The sequence below is a fragment of the Cotesia typhae genome, unplaced genomic scaffold (genome assembly GCF_013202065.1).
Source record: "Cotesia typhae breed Kobodo isofemale line unplaced genomic scaffold, CoteBio_Ctyphae contig_48, whole genome shotgun sequence".
NCBI lineage: Eukaryota > Metazoa > Arthropoda > Insecta > Hymenoptera > Braconidae > Cotesia > Cotesia typhae.
In genome coordinates, this window is record NW_027423756.1 from 445,412 (window position 1) to 466,506 (window position 21,095).

Genomic DNA, 21,095 nt, shown 5'->3' on the forward strand with positions numbered 1-21,095 from the left:
TAAACGTTACATATAAACAAAAGTAGATAATTTTTAGTCGCTAGAAATTATCGAAACTAGTTAAAATGTAAACTTAACCGAAAACTTGTTTCATTCAAAACGACCAAAACCCTACAAATTTAGTTACCATTATGATGGTCTTGGTGAGATCTTGCAGACGTTTTTGAATGGAAGCTTCGAAATTCAAATTAGAAATAAAATTAGGATTATCCATCCAATAAGATTGAAAGAATGAATACTGGTACCTCGAGAAATTCGGGAAAGAACGTAGTGCCTTAAGTTACAGAAATGTTATTATCAACTTTGATTCCGATTATCAATTTTAAAATTTTTATTGATTCAGATATAGAATCATTGATTGGAATTTTGTGCTTGACACAAAAGGATTGCGATATTGAGGAGAATCGAGTAGACCATTTTTTAATGGACATTGTCTCACTAAAATTAAACGAATATGAACACGTAATAATTAGGTTATGTAGAGTCGAAATTTAAAGAGTTGTTCATTATTGAGGTCTGCATTCTGACATCAGAAGTTGAAATGCCCACGTAGAGTACGTCTACCTGATGTCTTGTCGAGCGTTTCAAACAGTGCATCTCTATAGTACCCTTCGAAATAGTAATTCTATAATTGGTGGACTACAATTCAATACGACAGTTCACGAAATATCAAACTTACACGAAGCGTCACTGTTTACAATTGTTCTATGGTTTAAGGTTGTAACGGAGTACACGGGACCTTCCTTATCCGGAGAAGGTCTTCGGTCCGAGTTATAATTATCGACCAATTCTCCAGGGCGCTGTGCTCCGAAGTACTCGCGCGAATAGTCTTAAGCTAGTAAGTAAGTCCCCGAGAGGGTAGCGCCAGTGCTGAGAGAGAGAGAGAGAGAGAGAGTGGGGAAGAGAGAGCCAAGAAGAAACAAACCAACAAATTTTGGTAAGTTTTATTGTGTTCGAACGATCGAAGAATCGACATCGCAAACATCTTACTCAGGTAATTATTTTTATTCTATTGTTTTCTGTGGAACGAGGCGATAAAATTTAGTTAAATTTAATGCGTGCTAGGCCCAACGCCAGCTCGCTTAAGTTTAATTAATCTAAGAAATATTCTAATAACAATTTCGTGTTCCAGAATAAAATATTCCCTGAGAATTAAGTTACGAAGTGGCGATTCAGGACCGTGCTGACAATAAGACCTCATCGAGGAAAACATCAAGGAAAAACGAGAAATCTGGAAGTAAGAGCGTCGAGGGATTTTGAGAAAAGAAAAACCCAAGAAGACTCCAGGTACAATAAATATGTCTAAATAGATTCTCGGTGAAGTGGCATTAGCCAGGCCTTATGTCGGCTGGAGGTTATCGCAATTTCGTGTTCGATTACAATCATTAGTTTTTAAATAAAAGTTTAATTAATTAATCTTGCCAAAATTTAAGCAATTGGTTTAGTCAATAATTAAGCACTCGTTACTTGAACTAAAGTTTGAATAAAAGACCGAATAAAGTTAAGAATAAATTTAAGAACAAGTCAGAAATGAAATAACTAAATATTTAATTAATAATACCAGGAATTATTTCGGGTTATTAATTAAACACGTAGGCAGAGTCGGGATTAATCTTACTAGGAATTATTTCAGTTTGTTAATTCATGATTTTGGTGTCACGTGAAAATTTGAACTCTGGTAATTGAGTTTGAGTAAAATCAGTTAATTTTGTGTCAATTAAAATCATTAAAATAATTTCAGTAAAATATTTTAGTAAAATCATCAGAAGTTAAAATTAATTAAAATCAATATAAATAATTTGGAACGAATTTTGATTGTGTGAAATAAAATAGAAGTCAAATTAGAATCGTAAAAAATCATTAGAATAATTGTTAAAATCATTTTGATAAAAGTAGAAAATAAATCAGTTGTAAATTTCACTTGAAGAAAAATTCAACAAAAGTTGGGAGAGGGTCCGCCATCTTGTTTCGAGCTAAAACGCCGAGTAAAGGACGTACAAGTTCGAGACTAAAAATCTCAAGGCGTTGTAAGGTGAAATATAATCCCCAAAATTAAAATAAAATAAATTTCAAGTTTCAAACAACATAAAGAAAGTAAAGAAAGTAATTTAGCAAGAATAAAATAAACTCAGTTATTCAGAGACAAGTAAAATAATTTAGTTAAAATTGAGTGAAATAAAACCAATTGTCAATTTCTTAATTCACAGATTAAAACTAAATAAATTAATTAATTAACTCTGACAAATAATTTGGACAAGATTAAAACAATTCAAGTAAATGAAATAAAATTACAAAAGTCGGAAAAATGAAACTAAATTAATTTTAAGGAAATTAATTAAAGTAATTAAGTAAAATTTTATAATAAAATATGGCGTAATAAAATCTACAAATGTAAAATAAATTTGTAAGAATACTAGGACGTAGCGAATATTTTGTCGGCAGATTATTAAGACCTCTGTCATCAAATTTTAATCTATTAATACGAGATACGAAGACCTCTTAGTATTAAATATTTATTATTGTATTATTAAGACCACGGCAGTAAATTAGTTAAGAATTTTAAAAAGGAAATTAATCGCTATAGGAATATGGATTGGGAATGAATGGAAAATTTATTCAACAGAAAATTTAATAATTGAAATTTAATTTGGATTTAGAAAATTTAATAATCAGATTTAATTTGGAAAATAAAAGTAAATAATAGTCTTAGAAAATAATTAATAAAGTATGGAAATTTTAATTAGTGTGTTTGAATGATAATAACTATATTGTGGGTGCGTGTGGAAAATTATGAAACTATGAAACTATAGCAAATTATGGAAAATTATGGAAAATTGAAAAATGGAGGAAAATAATTAGAAACCGCGGTATGGTCGCTCCATAAGAGGGTACCGTCGGGAATAAGTAACTATGATAGAAACCGCGGTATGGTCGCTCCATAAGAGGGTACCGTCGGGATTAGCCACTATGATAGGAAACCGTCTTATAAACGGGAATAGGACCTAGGATTAAGTGTTAATTAAATGTAAGGGAATATCATTGTAATAGGTGGGTTAAATAAATTGAAAAATGAATTTCTTTGATGATTTCTGTTTTCTTCCCAGCAATCTCTCACGACCTTGTAGAACTTACTCCATGCTCTGGTCCAGTTTCTGGATACTGTGTCTAAAAATCCAGTGGCGCCCTAAATAAATTTAGGGGTGACCAAAGAGGACGAGTGGATGTTCTTTTTTTCAAAAGAGTAATATACCGTTTCAAGGTACACTCGTTTTTAGTGTTAGCAACCTGCTCCTTTGCGTAAGATGCACTATAAAACTGAAAGCACGTTCGATGCATAGAAATTTTAAACTCAAGCAACTAAAGAAATTTTGTGAACGAAGTCTAAAAGGACATACATCAAATGCCGAGCAGTGCCCTTAATAGTAGACTAATTCGCTTCGTAAATACCATCACAAGTCATCAAACGCGAATCAAGCGACTGGGTATGAATGTTGACGAGCTGCTTGATTACATCGAATTTAAGTCGAACGTCCTCGGTGAAATCAGAAAATGAAATCATTCTATTGAAACAACATATGGCTCTCAAGGGTTAGGAAGATGTCCTAAAGAAAATACCAAATAAAGCAGTGACATCTACATAAATGTCTTTCCGGATACAATTCTTAGCGATGGTTATTCCATAAAACATATCACAGGAGTTGAACAGCACAAGGATAAGGCCGATGTCCATCCCCAGTCTCACGTCAGTCTCAGATGCATGCGAAACAAAGAAAGTAGTTAAGGAAATTGTTTGGACAAAAATATACCAGAGATGACAATAGAAGTAAAAACCTATCAACTTGGAGGCCTCTGCAAGTAAAAGCCGAAAGCCATAAATGAATAAAACCGTCGTCCCCGGAAGCATTCAGTGAAAAACGAAAACAAGAAAACCACGAACAAAGGCTGTCTTTTTCAAATCAATCGTATAACAAATATATCTAGATCTCTTAGAGATCAAAGACAAAATAAGGGCCACGGAAACTAGTGTAAACATTAAGAATCAGACACAGAAGCAACGGAGGCGTGTATTTGGAAATGAGTCGTAAGGCAAAAGACAGTACTGCATTCACTGACGCAATCAGGTTAGCCGGCACCTTTTTATTTTAAATTTCGTCAAGAGGACCATTGCAATAGTTCGATTGCTACGAAATCTTCTAGAAACTATCCAATTTTTTGACAGTTATTGATTTTTGTAGCAGAAAGTTAGAAACTATAAGGATCGTTTTATGTAGAGTAGAAAAAGATAGAAATATTCAGGCTTAAAAGAAAATCTTTGGAGTGGAAAGTAGTCGTTTTAGTGTGAATTCCTCTTATATTAGTTTCATGACATTTAAATTGACTCTATAAAAACCAGAAAACTTTTTAGTCGAAAAAAAAATTTTTCCGTCACAGTTTAAGCTTAGGCTCATCAGATTACTCGGATAATTTGGCAGCAAATGGAGAATTAGTATTGAATTCTAAACTGTGGTGTTTCCTGTCAGCACAATCATTATTTTTCAAGATTTACAATTTGAGTAGTAACTAACCTGTCTGATCCGTGAATCTTTACTTTTCCTGGCAATAGAGACGAACCCAAACTCCGCTGCGCCCGAGCATGAGGCCTGCAGGGTGTAGCCAGTTTCCCGACCGTGGCAAAGTCGTGACACCCATTGACCCAATTCCCATGCCTACAGGGTTTGCAGCAATCGTGGGATCGAGAATTTTGGCTGTTTCCTTTGTCCCGGTCATATTTGCTGTTGTTATATTGTTTATTCCGTTTGATCCGTATATCTTTTGCACTAGAACATTGTAAAAGCCATCAGTCTTGCCACAATTCATCGATGTTTTATATGAAGCTGCGTACGAAAGTAATTTTGTTAATGACTTTTCCATTTGTACTGATACTCCGAATAGTAATAAAATGAACTCGTTAAAACTAAAAAATAATCAAAAAAACGGTAGACCCTGAAGGCCATCCGTGCAACTTCCCGCTAATTTCATATCAGGTGCCTAAAACTGCACTGAAGATGATTTTGATCTCTCCGAGCTCGAAACCACAATTTTTGAGATATTTTAAGCCCCCTGAACTGAGAGGGACAACTTTTCTATGCTTTTGAGCTCTTCGATATTTTGAGGGGAGAGGATTTATTCAATTTTTATAGTTTTTAACAGCAGATTTAATTGGGGACTTCCGGCTAAATTTTGAATTTTCAGCGGAAATGCCCAAACTAAGCTTCTGCTAAAAAATTCTATGAAAATCGAAGAAAATCCTCTCCCCCCAAAATATCGCAGAAAATGCCCAAGCACAGCCCCTGTTAAAGGCGGAACTCAAAATTCCAATTTTAAGAGGTCCTCCAAGGAAGTTACATTTTGGCACACCCTAATACACACACACACACACACACACACACACACACACACACACACACACACACACACACACACACAGCCGCATGGACACAATGGGAATAGTCAAGGAAGCTTCCTGTGACCTTATAACGTCGAGATCTGATAAAAACTCGATTTTTGCAAAACAGGGTGAAAACAATAACTTCCCGATTATTGAAAATCTTCGATTTTCTTATCTGAAAGTTAAAAATTATGTTTATTTTCTTCAATAATGTATGTGAGAAATTTTCATGAAATAAGTAAAAGCAATATATTGTTTTTAATTTTTACCTTTAATAATGGCTTTTCTATTATTTTAAAAAGTCGAATTCCGTATTATATTCAGAGTTGGAAACAATACAGTAACTAGAAGGGTAAGTGGAGAAAATGGACTCAATTTTGATTTGAGAACAATTGACATAAATTTTATTATATTCATATATATTCTTGTCATAAAAAAAACTTTCTTTCCCCTTTCGTTGTATTTCTGGAGCACAAAGATTATCTTCTGCAATTTAGGAAAGAAAAAAGATGATTTTTCAAACAACGTAGTTGTCTGCATGAGCAAAGCAAGCTCAGAAGCCTAGAGCTTGAAAATTCGAATTGGACGATGCAACATAATAAATTTTCTTCCAATTCTAGGCCAGTAAAGTGAGCTAAGTTTCTGTTAGCATAACATTTTTGCACGAGACAAGGCCGAAGTTGACACACATGTGATCTAAATCTGTTTTGCTTGATGACCAAGGTGTGTATACTATTTGTCTGCTCGACGTAGTCGGAATGTGGTCACTTTGTTAGGCGCAGTTGCAAGTAAGTTAACACTTAACGTTCGACGAGCAGAAGAAATTTATGAAAAAGTTGGTCTTCATTAAATCGAAATATCACTAATTTATAATAAAATAATCCGGCAAACATTTGAACCTTAAGGCCATTCCTGCAACTTGATCCCATGCCTGAGCTCTTAAAATTTTATTGATGTTATTTTTGAGCTCTTTAAGGATAATTCATGTATTATTTTAAGCTGTGTGAGCGTAAAAAGTTAGCTGTTTTATAATTTTGAGCTCTTCGAGCTGATAGTTATTAGGTGACTGAACAGTAGTTACGGACACTGTCTCGGATAGCTTAACTAGTAGAGCTTCTGGCGCGTAACCAAACGATCCAGGTTTAAGTCCCGGTCCGGACTTAAACCCTATCTACTGCTGTACCGACTAATGCCAATTTCTGTGGATTATCTTGTTAAGCTGTTTTACCTACATCTTAACTAACTAGAGTCTGCATCTGTCGATAATTTTGGATTTTTTTAAAATTTACCGTTGATAATAAGTACATCGTTTAATGATAATTTTTGTCGGTAACGCAGGGTATTTTTTATCTGTCGTTAATAACAATTACATCATTTAATGATAATTTGTGTCGGTAATGTAGGATATTTTTCATATACTGTTGATAATAATTACATCATTTAATGATAATTCATGTCGGTAATCTATACATACATAGGAGCTGCTCTATCAATAGATTGAGTCATCACGATATCTCTGGAACTATAAGACCTATAGACTTAGAATTTGGCCGGGATATTACCTCTTTCGTGTAGAGGTCAGCTAAGAACGGATTATAAGTAATTCCTCCCCTCAAGGGAATTGCGGGGGCGTTAACAATGAAAAATTCCCGTTTGTAAACTATGGCTCCTATCGACTCCAAGTTTCGAAGGAATTTTTTGTAAGAGATGTAGAAATAATCTATGAACGAATTTTACGATATCTCGACCCCATAAGGGAGTTGCAGGGGGTGGCTATTAACAATTAAAATTTTTAATTTTCAAGCAATAGCTCCCATCAAATTCAAATTTGGTAGGAATTTTCTGTAAAAAATGTAGAAAAAGTCTACGGGCAAATTTCACGATAGCTCATCTCACAGAAATTTGCGAAGGTCGGTGTTAACATTAAAAATTGTCAATTTTCAAGCTATAGCTTCTATAGACGCCAAATTCTCATTTAAAACTTTTTTCTTCGTGTCAATTATTATTCATTTTTGAAAATAAGCCATGCAAACGATATAATGCTTACACATTGAAAGTTACAATGAATATTAGATGGAATAATTACATGGATAAAAGGCATATGCTAATTCGATGAAATTTTGAATTTGTGGAAGTCAAAGCAATACTCTAATTAAATTTAAAATTTAGATCTGAAAATACAATTCTATAAAACGTCCAACGAAGCGGGCGGGTGACAGCTAGTAATAGTATATATATATATATATATATATATATATATATATATATATATATATATATATATATATATATATATATATTATGATGGGTTTTTCTTCACGGTGCTGGCGTCGACAGCGCCGGGGAGTTCCACCTAAATGTTGGCTTACCTGGTTCGTAGCTTGTTGGGCGCCAGGAACTTTACGTTCCTTGGTTCGAATTCAGCAGTTGATCGTCGTCGGGCGGCAGGTCAACGTCGAAGAGATCCTAAATTTTGTAGAGCGAGTGTTGAAATCGATGCGGAATATTTTTGCCACCAGAGAATAGAAAAACAGAGACAGCTCAAAGAAACAAGTAATGCGCAGGGACTATTCAATTAAAAAAAAGAATCTGAATATGATCGAAATTACAAATAATGAGTTATTCTTGGTTCGGTTAACAAACAAAAGTTCGAATTAAGGAAAATAATTGCATTCGCTTTATTATCGTCACTACAAATTATAAATTCAAACAAAAATAACAGACAAAAAAACAAAAAAAAACAATTGTTTCGCTTATCGTGTCGTAACAACAACACCTCGAATTTAGCAATAAGCAATTAATTATCATCGCTTTTCTTCGGAACAAACAAATTTGAATTTCCAAGAAAACAAAATATAATTGTCGTAGCCTTCCTTTCGTAATAACAAATTTTTACATTTTTAAATAAACTTAACAACAAAAAAAAAATTATACGGTTCGTATTTCTTTCCTAGCAACAAATTTCGAGTTTTAAAAAAAAAATATCGAATTATCGCCACTGCTCTCCGTAACAACCGAATTTTGATTTTCTCAAATGTAATAAATAAATAAAATAGCAAAAAAAGAATAATCGTCTTAGCTTTTCTTTCGTAAATCACCAAATTTTGAATGTCGACCAAATAAGTTACTTGCCTTTACGTTCTTTCGTGACACAATAATGAATTAAAAAAAATAATATTAACTGTTTCGCTTTCTTCGTAATACCAATAATACCATTTCAACAAAAAAAATTAACAACCAAAAAAATTATAACTGATTTCGTATTTCTTTCTTAACAACCAATTTTGAATTTATCAATAGCATCGATTTATCGAATATTGATTATTGATGTCACAATCGATCGATCATTTATCATTTGCGGCGGGTAAGTGAACTGTCGGTAACTATTGTTACCCGCCGGGCAATACGCGGGACAAAGCTCGAGGTATGGTTCCTAGTTTCGCTCGCAGATGGCCCTTGCTTCGAGCCAATTTTATCCAACATGCAATCTCAAGATTTGGTCAATTAAATTGACACTGTACACAACATTCCTTACAACGGATTAAATATTTTTGGCACCGAATACCTGGCTGACGTCACCCCGAAGCCGGAATTCAACAACGCAATTGCTGAATTTCGGTAAAATTCTACCTTTTGACTTAATTCCAAAATTCGTAATTATCTGATTTTTCGATAACAATAAAAAAAATAATTAATTAATTACAAATCATAACTCTCTACTTAATCGTGGACCGCGGTGAAGTCACCCAGGTGTATAATAACTGCGACCGCACTTACCCCAGTCCAATCGACTTCTCGGTGAAGGTGTGAATCCAGGCAGAAGGTCACGGCGTTGCTGACGGCGGCAGAGGTTCTCGGCGATGGCCTCCCGGAATTTCCGTTGTTGAAATAACCAAAACGTGTGTCGAATTCTCGACTTTTGTCGGTTGACAATTACAATAATTCCCGAGAGAATTTCTAGCTTCGACTCGATCAACTCACACAATTAACAAAATCGTCAATTCAATCAATTCACCAAGGAGCGGCTGAATTTTGTACAAAAAAAAAAATACTTAATCGTTTAATCTTATTTCGGACCGTGCCAACGAATTGACAGCGGTTCGACAGTGGCTTTTTCGGTATCCGGATCAGAATTCCAAAATTAATAATAATACTCGATTCAATTGTACTTTTGGATCGTGATAACAAAATTAGCAATGTTCCACAGTCGTTTCGGTGTCCGGCTCTCAATTTCTTTTTCCTTTTCCGTTTTCCAGCAACATGTGGTTTTTCGCTAGCGCAGCTACCAAGCTGCGCGTCCAATCATCAGTCGTTGGATAAATTTCCAGGATCGATGGTTGGTCAATTCCCAAATTAGTGTTCCATTCGGCGTTCAGGTGGAGCCCTGGCGTGCTCCCGTTGATTCAACATCCTGTCATTGGTCAATTCTGATTCCATTCCGGTTTCGGGTTTCCCTCGTTGATCGTTGTCGCTTCTAGATGTCTCCTCGGTCGTTGATTGCGAACTGAACTGCGGGTTCGCCCGGTCGCTTTTGTCATTCGCTCTCTCTCTCGCTCACACACTCTTAATTACATAGTAAATTTATTTCGGACGCATCCATCCATACTCATTTTGATAATTTGGCACGGTTCGGCTTAATTTTTAATTACCTCGAGCTTCGCCTTCTGACCGGAAACCACTTGGGGCGACACAGGCTCGTCGAATCTCTGCAGTCCATCAGCATAGCCAACTTTATAGACTAATTAATACGTAAAAAAAATAATCTCTATTATTAAATATCGATGGGGAAAATTCCCACGTCACAATATATATATATATACATATATGTATATATATATAGACAGAGTATTCCTTATCAAAAAACGTCTCTCATAATATTTCAAATTTTTTTAACACCAAAGAAAATTAAAAAACAATTTTAAAGGCAATACTTCTTAAACTAATAAAGTCATTTTTTTTCGTGAACGTTTTAATATTTTACACAGTTTAAATTCTGTAGAGCTTAAATAATCCTTAACTAAGAGACAACCATTATTGTCAGGTATAGCACAATGAACTTTTTGAGTTTCTATGATGGATTTTGTTTTTGTGAATCGAGTCACCATCGAGGATGATTATACTGTTGAAATTTTCATTTGCAAGAGTATAAGCATTCGAGGGTGGAATATTAATCGCTATATTTGGCAAGTTATTTGGCTGAGTTGCCCATGTGATAAGTTCAAACTGATTTGTTATTTGGCAATTCACAGGCGATTGGAGACTGGCATGTGCGGCCATCCTCTAAAATATTCCACTAATTCTATCACATGGCCCATTTCTGTGCGCAGTAGCAAAAAAGTGCTATCAGCTAGAATTTAAGAATCCTCTTCGTGAGAATACAAGTTCAAAAAATTTTTGAAATATTTAAACTGTTGAGGTGCACCGTCGGAAAAGTAATAAATTTTTCACACGTTTTCCGAAATAGTTTTTACATGACTAGTCAATATTTTCAAAAAAACGTTAATTGCTACAGCATCATGATTATTGCAATCTGATACAATGACTAAGCTTCTGTGGCATATCTCATTGTTATTTTTGAAATAAATTACTACTAGAAGAACTGTAGCCATGTTATTGTTCCCGTGGAAACGGATGCAGCATTTTGCCTCACAAAATCGTAATTCTTTGCAACATCACAGACAATCAAAAAGTCTTCTTCTTTTAAATGATGCTTTACAAATTTTAAATAACTGGCTTGTTGCTTCGCGATGTGAGCATGAGGTAAAGGAACCTTTAAGTTATCGCAAAATTGTTCGATGAACTCGTCTGACGACTTTAATTGCGTTCTATGCATACAGCGCGATATTGAATTCTAAAACTTGTGGGTTATAGTTTCAATATTGTGATGATCAAATATATTGGTCAATAAAAGCGGCATGATAGCCAAGCGGACTAAGCTATTATCCTCTTAGTTCGTTCGCACATCATGTCGTGAAGCAAGGGTTCAAGCCCCGACAGTTGTTCGAATAGTTCCAACACCAACCGTAGGGGCTTGCTTCAGTAGCCGAACTGTATTGGCATGGGTTTTCTCTGTGGTTTCCCTATTGCCACTATTCCAACAGCCGAAAGAAAGGGGTGGGGAATAGGGTAAATGCAGTACAAAAGCACAAGTCAGATTACAGCTGCATGGAGAATACAGATAAGCGCAAAAAATTTGAAAGTGTAACAAACGTTAATTATAAGTGGATTATAAGTGGAAAGAATATGTGGAATGCAATTCGTGATAAATTAATTACTAAGGATAGTAGTTAAACAGGGGGGTCTGACTCCACCGGTAAAACAGATTTGTGGGTTCGTGTTCATACTAAGGGATCTGTATAACCGACTGTAAGTTCGTGGCGGGTATCATCTGTGGGTATGGATGACCTGTTTTACCGACAGTTTGAGGATATGGTCGAGGTTTTGCAGGTGGCGCTGGTGGTGAATTCCGCCGCCATCTTACTGTCCGCCATTTTCCCGCCATTTTTAAAATTTATCTGCCATTTTGAATTGTGAATCCGTCATTTGAATCCGCCATCTGGTGGCTGCTATCCGACATCTGGTGGTTGCTATCTACCATCTGATGGCTGCTATCCACCATTTTGAATCTGATTTCCGCCATCTGGTGGCTGTTATCCGCCATTTTGAATTGTGAATTCACCATTTTGTTAAAAAATGCACCTGTGATCTAACCATCAACTATAGTTGCTTAGATCACAGGTGCATTTTATTGTTCATAATCTTAAAAGGTTTATATATTCAAACTGCATGTATGACGAGTACATGCGAGAAGATACACCATCTGGTGAGGTTTTTGTCAACCTTAGGTTTAAGCCTGTTCAAGGTCATACGCAGTTTTCTTTGTTCTCCTGCGTAGTAGATGACGTCATCAGATAGGTTTGAACCTGTTCAAGGTCGCGTAACTGCGTAGTTTTCTTTGTTCTATTTCTAACTGCGTAGTAGATGACGTCATCAGACAGGTTTAGACTTGTTTTGTGAAAGGGGTGGGGGAAATTTCCACGAACCAGATGACTCATTCTATTCTAGAATTTTCTAACTGCACAGTAGATGACTCATTCTGTTCTAGAATTTTCTTACTGCGCAGTAGATGACGTCATCAAACCGGTTTCGAGGTAGAGGAGTGGGGGTAACTACGCAGTATTTTCTGCCTATATAAGCAGCTTGCTGAGAGCGTACTTCATAAAAAACGAAGTACATATCTCATGATTAAACAGTATTCAGTGTTATATAAAATATAGTGAAGTTTAGTGTTGTGAAGTACGCGAGTATAGTTTAGTGTACCAATAGTAATACCAATTAAATAGTCCAGTGTACCAAAAACTATCGTGTAAATTCAGTGTGTGTATAAACTATTGTGAACATAACCTATAAACAGTGTATATAACCTACAAACAGTGTATATAACCTATAAAAGTGTACATAACCTATAAACAGTGTATATAACCTATAAACAGTGTGCATAACCTTCAATATTGTGTAAACAGACAGTAGTGAAGTGTGCGTCTTCCCAAGATGGCTCCACCTAACCTCATTGAGGCTCTCAAAAACTTGGTGGACACTATTGCTGTCTCATATGCTGATCTGTTAGGAGAGCAGCTCACTGATAATCATCGTCAAAGGTGTTTAAGGGTGTGCAATGAAACTATCCAGTACTTCAACACTATATTACTCGATCCTGGAACATCAATTCAAGTAAGACGAAGTGTTCAAGCACACATAAACCAACTCAACTGGTTTGCCGATCAGTTCTCCAGACTCGGTAACCTAGTTGTTGGTGGAGATCTCAACCAAGGAGTCAAATGGAAGGACTTGGAGAATGCTTTTGCTGGCAACATCCAGACTGGATGTGTTATCAATCAGCATCACAAAGATCCAGCAGCAATCCTCCAGGCCTCACGAGACACCATCATTAACAAGGTGCAGAGTGCGTTGAGAGATTTGGCAGGGTTGAAAGTGAATGTGGAATTCTTCTGCACATTCCGGAAACATCAACAAGATATTGAAGAGCGGAAATCTTTTATTACTAAATGCCGTGAGATTCTCCCTGCCACATCTCTTCAGGATTGGTTTAGTCAACATGTATACGACAAATTACTTCAAAGAATCGAAGATTTTGAACATGAGGGTTCGGATGGAGTCTGCTTGGACCGAACAGCTTGATGGTGACTATGTCAAGATTCGCACCAACCCAAGTTGGAAACTCCACCTTCGTCAGATTACCGCAGGATATTATCAGGAAGCATGCGGTTACGAACATCCAGAACAATGATGAGTTCTGCTTCCTGTGGTGTGTCAACGCTGCCTTGCATCCACCAGTATTGGTTCCAGCTGACCCTTCAAGTTATCGTCACTTCAGCGTCAGATTAAATTATGAAGGTATTCAATTTCCAATTAAACTTAATGATGTGTCGAAATTTGAAAAAATGAATAACCTTAGCATTAATGTATATGGTATAGAGTCAGAATTCACGGGTAAAAAGTCTGAAAAAAGCACTATTATCCCATTATATTTAAGTAACTCTGAATCAAAAATACCTGCAATTCATTTATTGATGATTAAAAAAAGTGTAAATTATACCAATAATTTAGATAATATTGAGTCTGTCTATCACTTTGCGTGGATACATAATCTTTCAGGACTAATTAAAAGTCAAATAACTCTAGGAAGACATAAATTGTACTTTTGTGATCGTTGTTTGAATCATTTCAAATTAGAAAAATGTTATTTAGAACACCGAGCAGATTGTTTTAAAACTAACAAAGTCCGCATGGAATTTCCCAGTGAAAAAATAAAATTTTGAAATTCAAAGATTTTAAGTCCAAAGATACTGTACCGTTTGTAGTTTACGCGGATCTTGAATGCACACTCGAACCCCAGGAGATGATGAAAAGACAGTTCATAAACATGTTCCACACAGTATTGCTTACTATGTGCATTGCAGCTATGGCAATACACTGTCTAGATTCCAATTAAACCGTTCTCCTGATTGCATCAACTGGTTCGTTAAACAATTAGAGTCATTAGCTCTAGACTTTGAAAAAATTCTAAAGAATCCTATTAAAATGAAACCATTAACGAAAGAGCAACAAGATAGACACAACCAGGCAACTGAGTGTCACATTTGTGAAAAACCAATCACTTCTACGACAGATAAAGTCTATGATCATTGTCACTTTACCGGTAACTATAGAAACGCAGCTCATAAATCATGTAACGTTAATTATCAAAAATCTACCATTATCCCAGTTGTCTTTCATAATTTATCCGGTTACGACTCACACTTCATAATTAAATCCTTAGCTACAGTATTTGAAGGTGAAATTTCATTACTACCAATCAATAAAGAGCGTTACATTTCTTTTACAAAATCAGTTAAAAATACTTCAGTCTCTTTAAGATTTATTGACTCTTTTAGATTCATGGCCTCCAGCTTAGAGAAATTAGCTTCATACCTTGATGACAAAGACAAACAGATTACGCGACTACATTACCCTGACCCTGACAAATTCAAATTAGCAATACGTAAGGGTGTATTTCCGTATGAGTACATTGATAGTATTGACAGACTAGACGAGACACAGTTACCTGACCAGGATTCATTTTATTCAAAATTAACAAGCTCAACTATTTCTGATGATGATTATACTTTTGCTCAAGTAGTTTGGAATGAATTTAATATTAACACGCTTGGAGAGTACTCGGACTTATACTTGAAGACTGATGTCCTCCTCTTGGCTGATGTTTTTGAAAACTTTAGACGTAGTTGCTTTAAAACATACAATCTAGATGCATTACATTTTTATACAGCACCAGGCCTTTCAAACGCTGCAATGTTAAAGCATACTGAAGTAGAACTTGAACTGTTAACTGATCCTGAGATGCTTCTTTTCATTGAGAAGGGTGTTCGCGGTGGGGTATCGATGTGTGCTAATAGACACGCTGAAGCTAACAACCGGTACATGGGCAAAGATTTTGATTCAAACAACCCTGAAACATACCTGATGTACTACGATGTAAATAATTTGTATGGCGCAGCGATGAGTATGTCATTACCTAAAGGTAAATTCGAATGGGTTGAAAATGTAGATGATGTAGATCAGTTTTTCAATGATGATGAGAGTGTAGGCTACATCCTTGAAGTAGATCTACACTATCCTGAGAAATTACATGATCTACACAAAAATCTACCTTTATGCCCAGAACATTTTATACTACCTGGCAGCAAACAACAAAAATTAACAACAACTCTGTATGATAAGACTAATTATGTAATTCACTATAAGAATTTAAAACAATGTTTAGATTTAGGTTTAGTTCTTAAGAAAATACATCGAGTCTTGAAATTTGAACAATCAGACTGGCTCAAATCATATATCGATAAAAATACTGAATGCCGAAAGCTTGCAAAAAATGAGTTCGAAAAAAACTTTTATAAATTAATGAATAATGCGGTTTTCGGAAAGACGATGGAGAATGTAAGGAAGTACAAAGATATATATTTAAGAACAAAGTGGCAAGGTCGATACAATGTATCAGATTTAGTATGTAGACCAAACTTCCACAGCCTTACAATTTTTGATGAGGATATGGTTATAGTTGAACTTAAAAAAGCTAGAGTCTGCTTCAACAAGCCAATCTATGTAGGGTTTAGTATATTAGATTTATCTAAAATTTATATCTACGACTTTCACTACAATTATGTGCTTAAAAATTATGTAAATACTTCAAAATTATTGTACACCGACACAGATAGTTTAATTTACCAATTTAATGTACCCAACATCTATGAAGACATCAAACGTGATATCTCAAGGTTTGATACTTCCGATTACCCACCCGACAATGTCTTCAACATGCCGTTAGCAAACAAAAAGGTCCTGGGGCTTATGAAGGATGAGAACAATGGAAAAATCATGTCCGAGTTTGTGGGTCTCAGAGCCAAGCTCTACGCCTTCGAGATTCACAATCCTGAGAAGGAAAGAGATAGGATCAAGAAACGGGCAAAGGGTGTTGGAGGATCAACCTTGAAGACAATCACGTTTGATGACTTCAAACGATGTCTGTTTGAAAACGTATTATTAAGAAAAGAGCAGTACATGATAAAAAGTAAAAATCATCAAGTACAAACAATAAAGCAGGAGAAACTTGCTCTCAGTTGGGGTGATGATAAACGTCAACTTATTGAGGCTAGCACTGATACCCTACCATGGGGTTACAAGGGGCCACTAGTTTTTAAGAAAAGAAAGATTGTGCAAGATAATAATAATAATAATAAGAAGCAAAAAGTTTTGTAATATTAAAAAACAATGTAAATATAGTTTTAAGGTTTGTAAATAAAAACAATATATAATTTGTGTTTTACATATCAGATTTATTGATCCAACTATTATGCTTAGTATCAAAACCTAGCCATTTAACATAGTATTTATTTCCACGTTTTCTAATTACTTTTTCAACAAGATATACATCTGGATATTTGACTTTGCTGAGTTCTTCGTTGTAAAATCCGCCTTCAATTGGTTGATCCAGATAGTCCACGAGCTTGTACGTCGTTGGATTCGTGTTCTGCACCGACTTGATGGTAAAAATCTCGGTTGTCCAGTTTGGCGTGTATCCTTTGTCAAAAACATGCTTGTACTTGCTGATTCGGACTTTGTCTCCAACTTTGAACTTCTGCTTCGATTTGGTTTTCAGTGGTTGATATATATTTTCCAATAGTTGTTTCTCCTGAGCAGCGGTAACATCAACAGGTTTCATTTTGATGGTACTGTGTTTGGTGTTGTTGTAAGTATTCACCAAGTCATCAAGTATATCAGTCCACTTGTAGCTGCCACGAGCTGTAAATTCTCGCCACATTTTATTCTTGAGTGTTCTATTGAAACGTTCACATATGGATGCTTTGAGATTGCTGAATGTTGAGTAAAGATTTATCTTGTGCTGCTTCATCAGATCTTTGAATTCTTTGTTGTAAAACTCTTTACCCTGATCAACATGGAGATTCTTAGGAACACGACCTTGCTGGAGTACAGACTTCATAGCACTGGTGACATCTACACCACCTTTTGATTTAATTGGAACTGCCCAGGCATATTTAGAAAATATATCTATGATTGTAAGCAGATACTTGTGTCCTTTATTGACTGTCGCATATGGAATCATCTCAACCAAGTCAGCTTGCCAAGTCTCGTCGAGACCTCGGATGTCAACATGACGACGTTTATAGTTCCTGCGAGCCGGTTTGTGAAGCTCATTAGCTATCACTGTCTTTTTGTCGTTCATTGAGTTTCTCAGTGAGATATTTGATATTATTTTGGTGAGAGGAAAGTACTGCTTTAACTTCCTCAATAGATGTCTGCAAATTTCTCACAGCAGCCTTCAGTATTACTATTTCAGAGTGTAAATGTGAAATAATCTCTTTCTGTTCACTGTCTATACTTTTATTCAGTTCAGACATCTGTCTCAGTACAAACTGCACTGTCGCCGCATCATGTTCATTTGAAGGATTACCGAGATTGCACAGCCTTTTATTCTCAATGTTATAGTTTCCATCAGAAGTTACATTGAAACCTCTACCAGCTGGCCCTCGTTGACCTAAGTTATTGTCCAGTGGACGTCCAAATATATCGATGCTCATGGTTGTGAACACTTTGACTGTCAATGTGTGAATGATTTAATTTTTCAGAAGCTTTTAATATATAACTCCAGCATCCCTAAGCTCTTCAATAATTGACATGATTTCATTCGTGTGACTTGGATTTCCAGCAGCTTGAGATGCCATAAGTAGTCGCAAACGATCAACTAGTTCATTTGGATCATCCCAGTAAACATAGTCCATTGGTAATCTCTGTTTTCTTGCAATCATATATTTTGGTAACCCTTTACCGAACTTGGTGATAAAATCAGCAATGTATTTATTGAACTTGATTGTTGTATCTTCATAAATAGTACGATTTGGGTCATAATTTTTCCTATGAGCGTTGGTATGTTGAATTATGTCCAAGCACTTTTTCTTATCATCTGGGGTGATGAGTGCATCCTCTGGTGATTTTCTAAATAATAATTCCAACAACCCAGGAGTTATTGGATAATTTTTTTCTTTGACAGTTATTGTATCATGTGCAAATGAAATAGGTGAATCACCTATATGCATTTCACCGCGTTTTCTGCGTACACCATATCTCATATCATTATCTTTATGTTTTTTACTTAAACGTTGTAGATAATTAGTGAGAAGAGGATTTCTACGAGCTGGAGTACTTGTTGATGGTGGTGGCTGAGTAATAGCAAGTGCTGTATTCTCAAATGAACTTTCATCATCTGTTATTAAACTGTTGTATACTTCTGGATTATCATATAAAGATTTTTCAACCTCTTGTTTTTCAACCTGTGGTTTTTCTTCTTTTTAATATTTTCCCCTTTCAACTTTGAAGATTCAACTATACTCTGGAGTGGTGTCACAATAGGCTTGAACATTTCCTCCATAGCTTTCTCAGCTGTATCTTTACCCAACTTCAACATCTTGTGCTTCCGTCGGATGGCATCACTGGCTTGAGATATCTGATGCAGAATATCTTTCTGCTTTGATATTTCTTCAGGCTTCATGTTGACAGGTTAACGTCTACAGCATGTATGACTATCACACTCTAAAGTACCTCAATTTATACTAAGGAAGCAGTCGAATCCTTTGCGATACCTACCACTGTTCAATTCACTGTCTTTATCTATTACCACAAACCCATATTTATTCCAACATGCCGAGCATAAATCTCTGAATGAGTTGTACGACATGTCTGTATTGACATGATCATTATAAATATGCTTCAGATTCATTTCATCTTGACGGAATAGCACGAGAAAGTTTGCATTATCTCTAATCAGATGCTTCGGTATTCGTGTATAAGTTTGACAGAGATAAAAGCTGTCTACATCCTTGTGTCGACCCATACAGAAAAAAGCCTTGATGTGATCTTGTTTTTCACAAGCAACATCATCAAATATCATCAGGGAGTTTGGTTTAGCATCTTCAGGCTTGATTACAGCTTCATGTTCACTGAATGTGAAGAATCCAATACCATCAATCTGTTTAAGCAGCGTCTCCAGGAACTGATACTTTGGTTGGTTAAGAGACTTTGAGTAAAGATATATATTCTCAAACCTCAAACCGTTTGGATGTACAATAAGGGATAGTAGAGCGTTGGTCTTTCCACAGTTTGATGGTCCGCAAAACACTGCACGGATACTGTTGGGAAGTAAAGCACCGTGTCGTTTGAGTTTCGCATCGGTTCCTTGAACAATTTGATCAAAATTGATAACTGGCAACTGAGCTCTTGGTTTGCTATCCATGACTGCTGATTGTATTCTGAGCTCAAGAGGTATATATACCGGCTTATATAGATAAGCGAGTCAGTCTTTGATGTGACATGTCTGAGAGCAGACGTGGTGAAGGTTTATTCAACAACATAATCAATAAGCTTCCACTTGAACTTCACATACCAGGATATCAGTATTGTGGTCCGGGAACAAAGTTAGCTAAGAGGTTAGCTCGAGGTGATCCAGGCATAAATCCTCTGGACGCTGCGTGTAAGGAACATGATATAGCTTACTCGAAAAATCGTGAAAATTTAGAAGCCCGTCACGAGGCTGATAAAATCCTTGCTGAGAAAGCGTGGCAACGATTTCAAGCAAGAGACGCTGCTATTGGTGAAAAAGCTGCTGCTTGGAGTGTGAATAAAATCATGAAGTTGAAAAGACGTTTCGGTATGGGTCTTAAAAAAGAAAAACCTATTACAAAGCGTAAGACAATTAAAAGAAAAACAATGAAGCGTAAGACAGTCAAAAGAAAGACAACCAAGAAGAAGGATGTTGCTCTGAGACAGATTGTTGATGAAGCTAAAAAGTCCATGCAGCCTGGTGGAGATCCAGTTAAAACAGCTCTTGGAGGTGCCCGCAAAGCTGTCAAGAAAGTTGGTGGGAAGAAAAACGTTCGATTGCCTCGTATTCTACCAGTTCCATCAAAGATTGGTGGAGTACTTCCATTCTTGATTCCCCTGTTTGCAGGGTTATCAGCGGTTGGTGCTCTAACAGGTGGAGCTGCAGGTGTTGCAAAAGCTGTGAACGATGCCAGCGCAGCCAAAAATCAATTAGCTGAAAAGAAGCGTCACAACTTGAAGATGGAGGAAATAGCTGTAGGTAGAGGATTATACCTCAAACCTTACCGCAGTGGTATGGGACTTTATCTGAAACCATACCCAGAAGGAGCTTGCTGCAAGAAGTCAAAAAAACCAGTAGAGCTACCACATCGAGCACTGACTAACATCGACTTATTAAAGTATGCCAAGCTGCTTAAAATTCCAAATTTTCGAGGAGTTTTTATGAGAAATGATTTACCAAAATCTGGACCAAAGACAAACGAATCAGCAATAATAAATTTAGATGATAAACTTGGACTTGGAACTCACTGGGTTGCATACAAGAAGAATCATAATCAAGTAATTTACTTTGACAGTTTTGGTAATCTACAACCTCCACAAGACTTGATGAAATATCTCGATGTAGGTAGCGTAAAGTACAATCATAAAAGATATCAAGACTTTGATACAATCATATGTGGACATTTGTGCTTAAAAT

At 35.9% G+C, this 21,095-nt stretch overlaps 1 protein-coding gene across 9 annotated transcripts in view; it reads right to left on the reverse strand.

The window, feature by feature from the left end:
- LOC141529218 (uncharacterized) overlaps positions 1–21,095 on the reverse strand; it is a 330,321-nt gene that overhangs the window by 87,765 nt on the left and 221,461 nt on the right. For 6 of the 9 annotated variants that reach the window (XM_074245691.1, XM_074245697.1, XM_074245690.1 and 3 more), the window contains one exon: positions 4,566–4,809. The exons of 1 other annotated variant lie outside the window; for it this stretch is intronic. In XM_074245691.1, the coding sequence (XP_074101792.1) occupies positions 4,566–4,809 (244 nt within the window). Of the gene's footprint in view, positions 1–4,565; positions 4,818–21,095 lie in introns of all 9 variants that reach the window. 2 more of the 9 variants (XR_012479543.1, XM_074245693.1) reach the window with 1 other exon arrangement.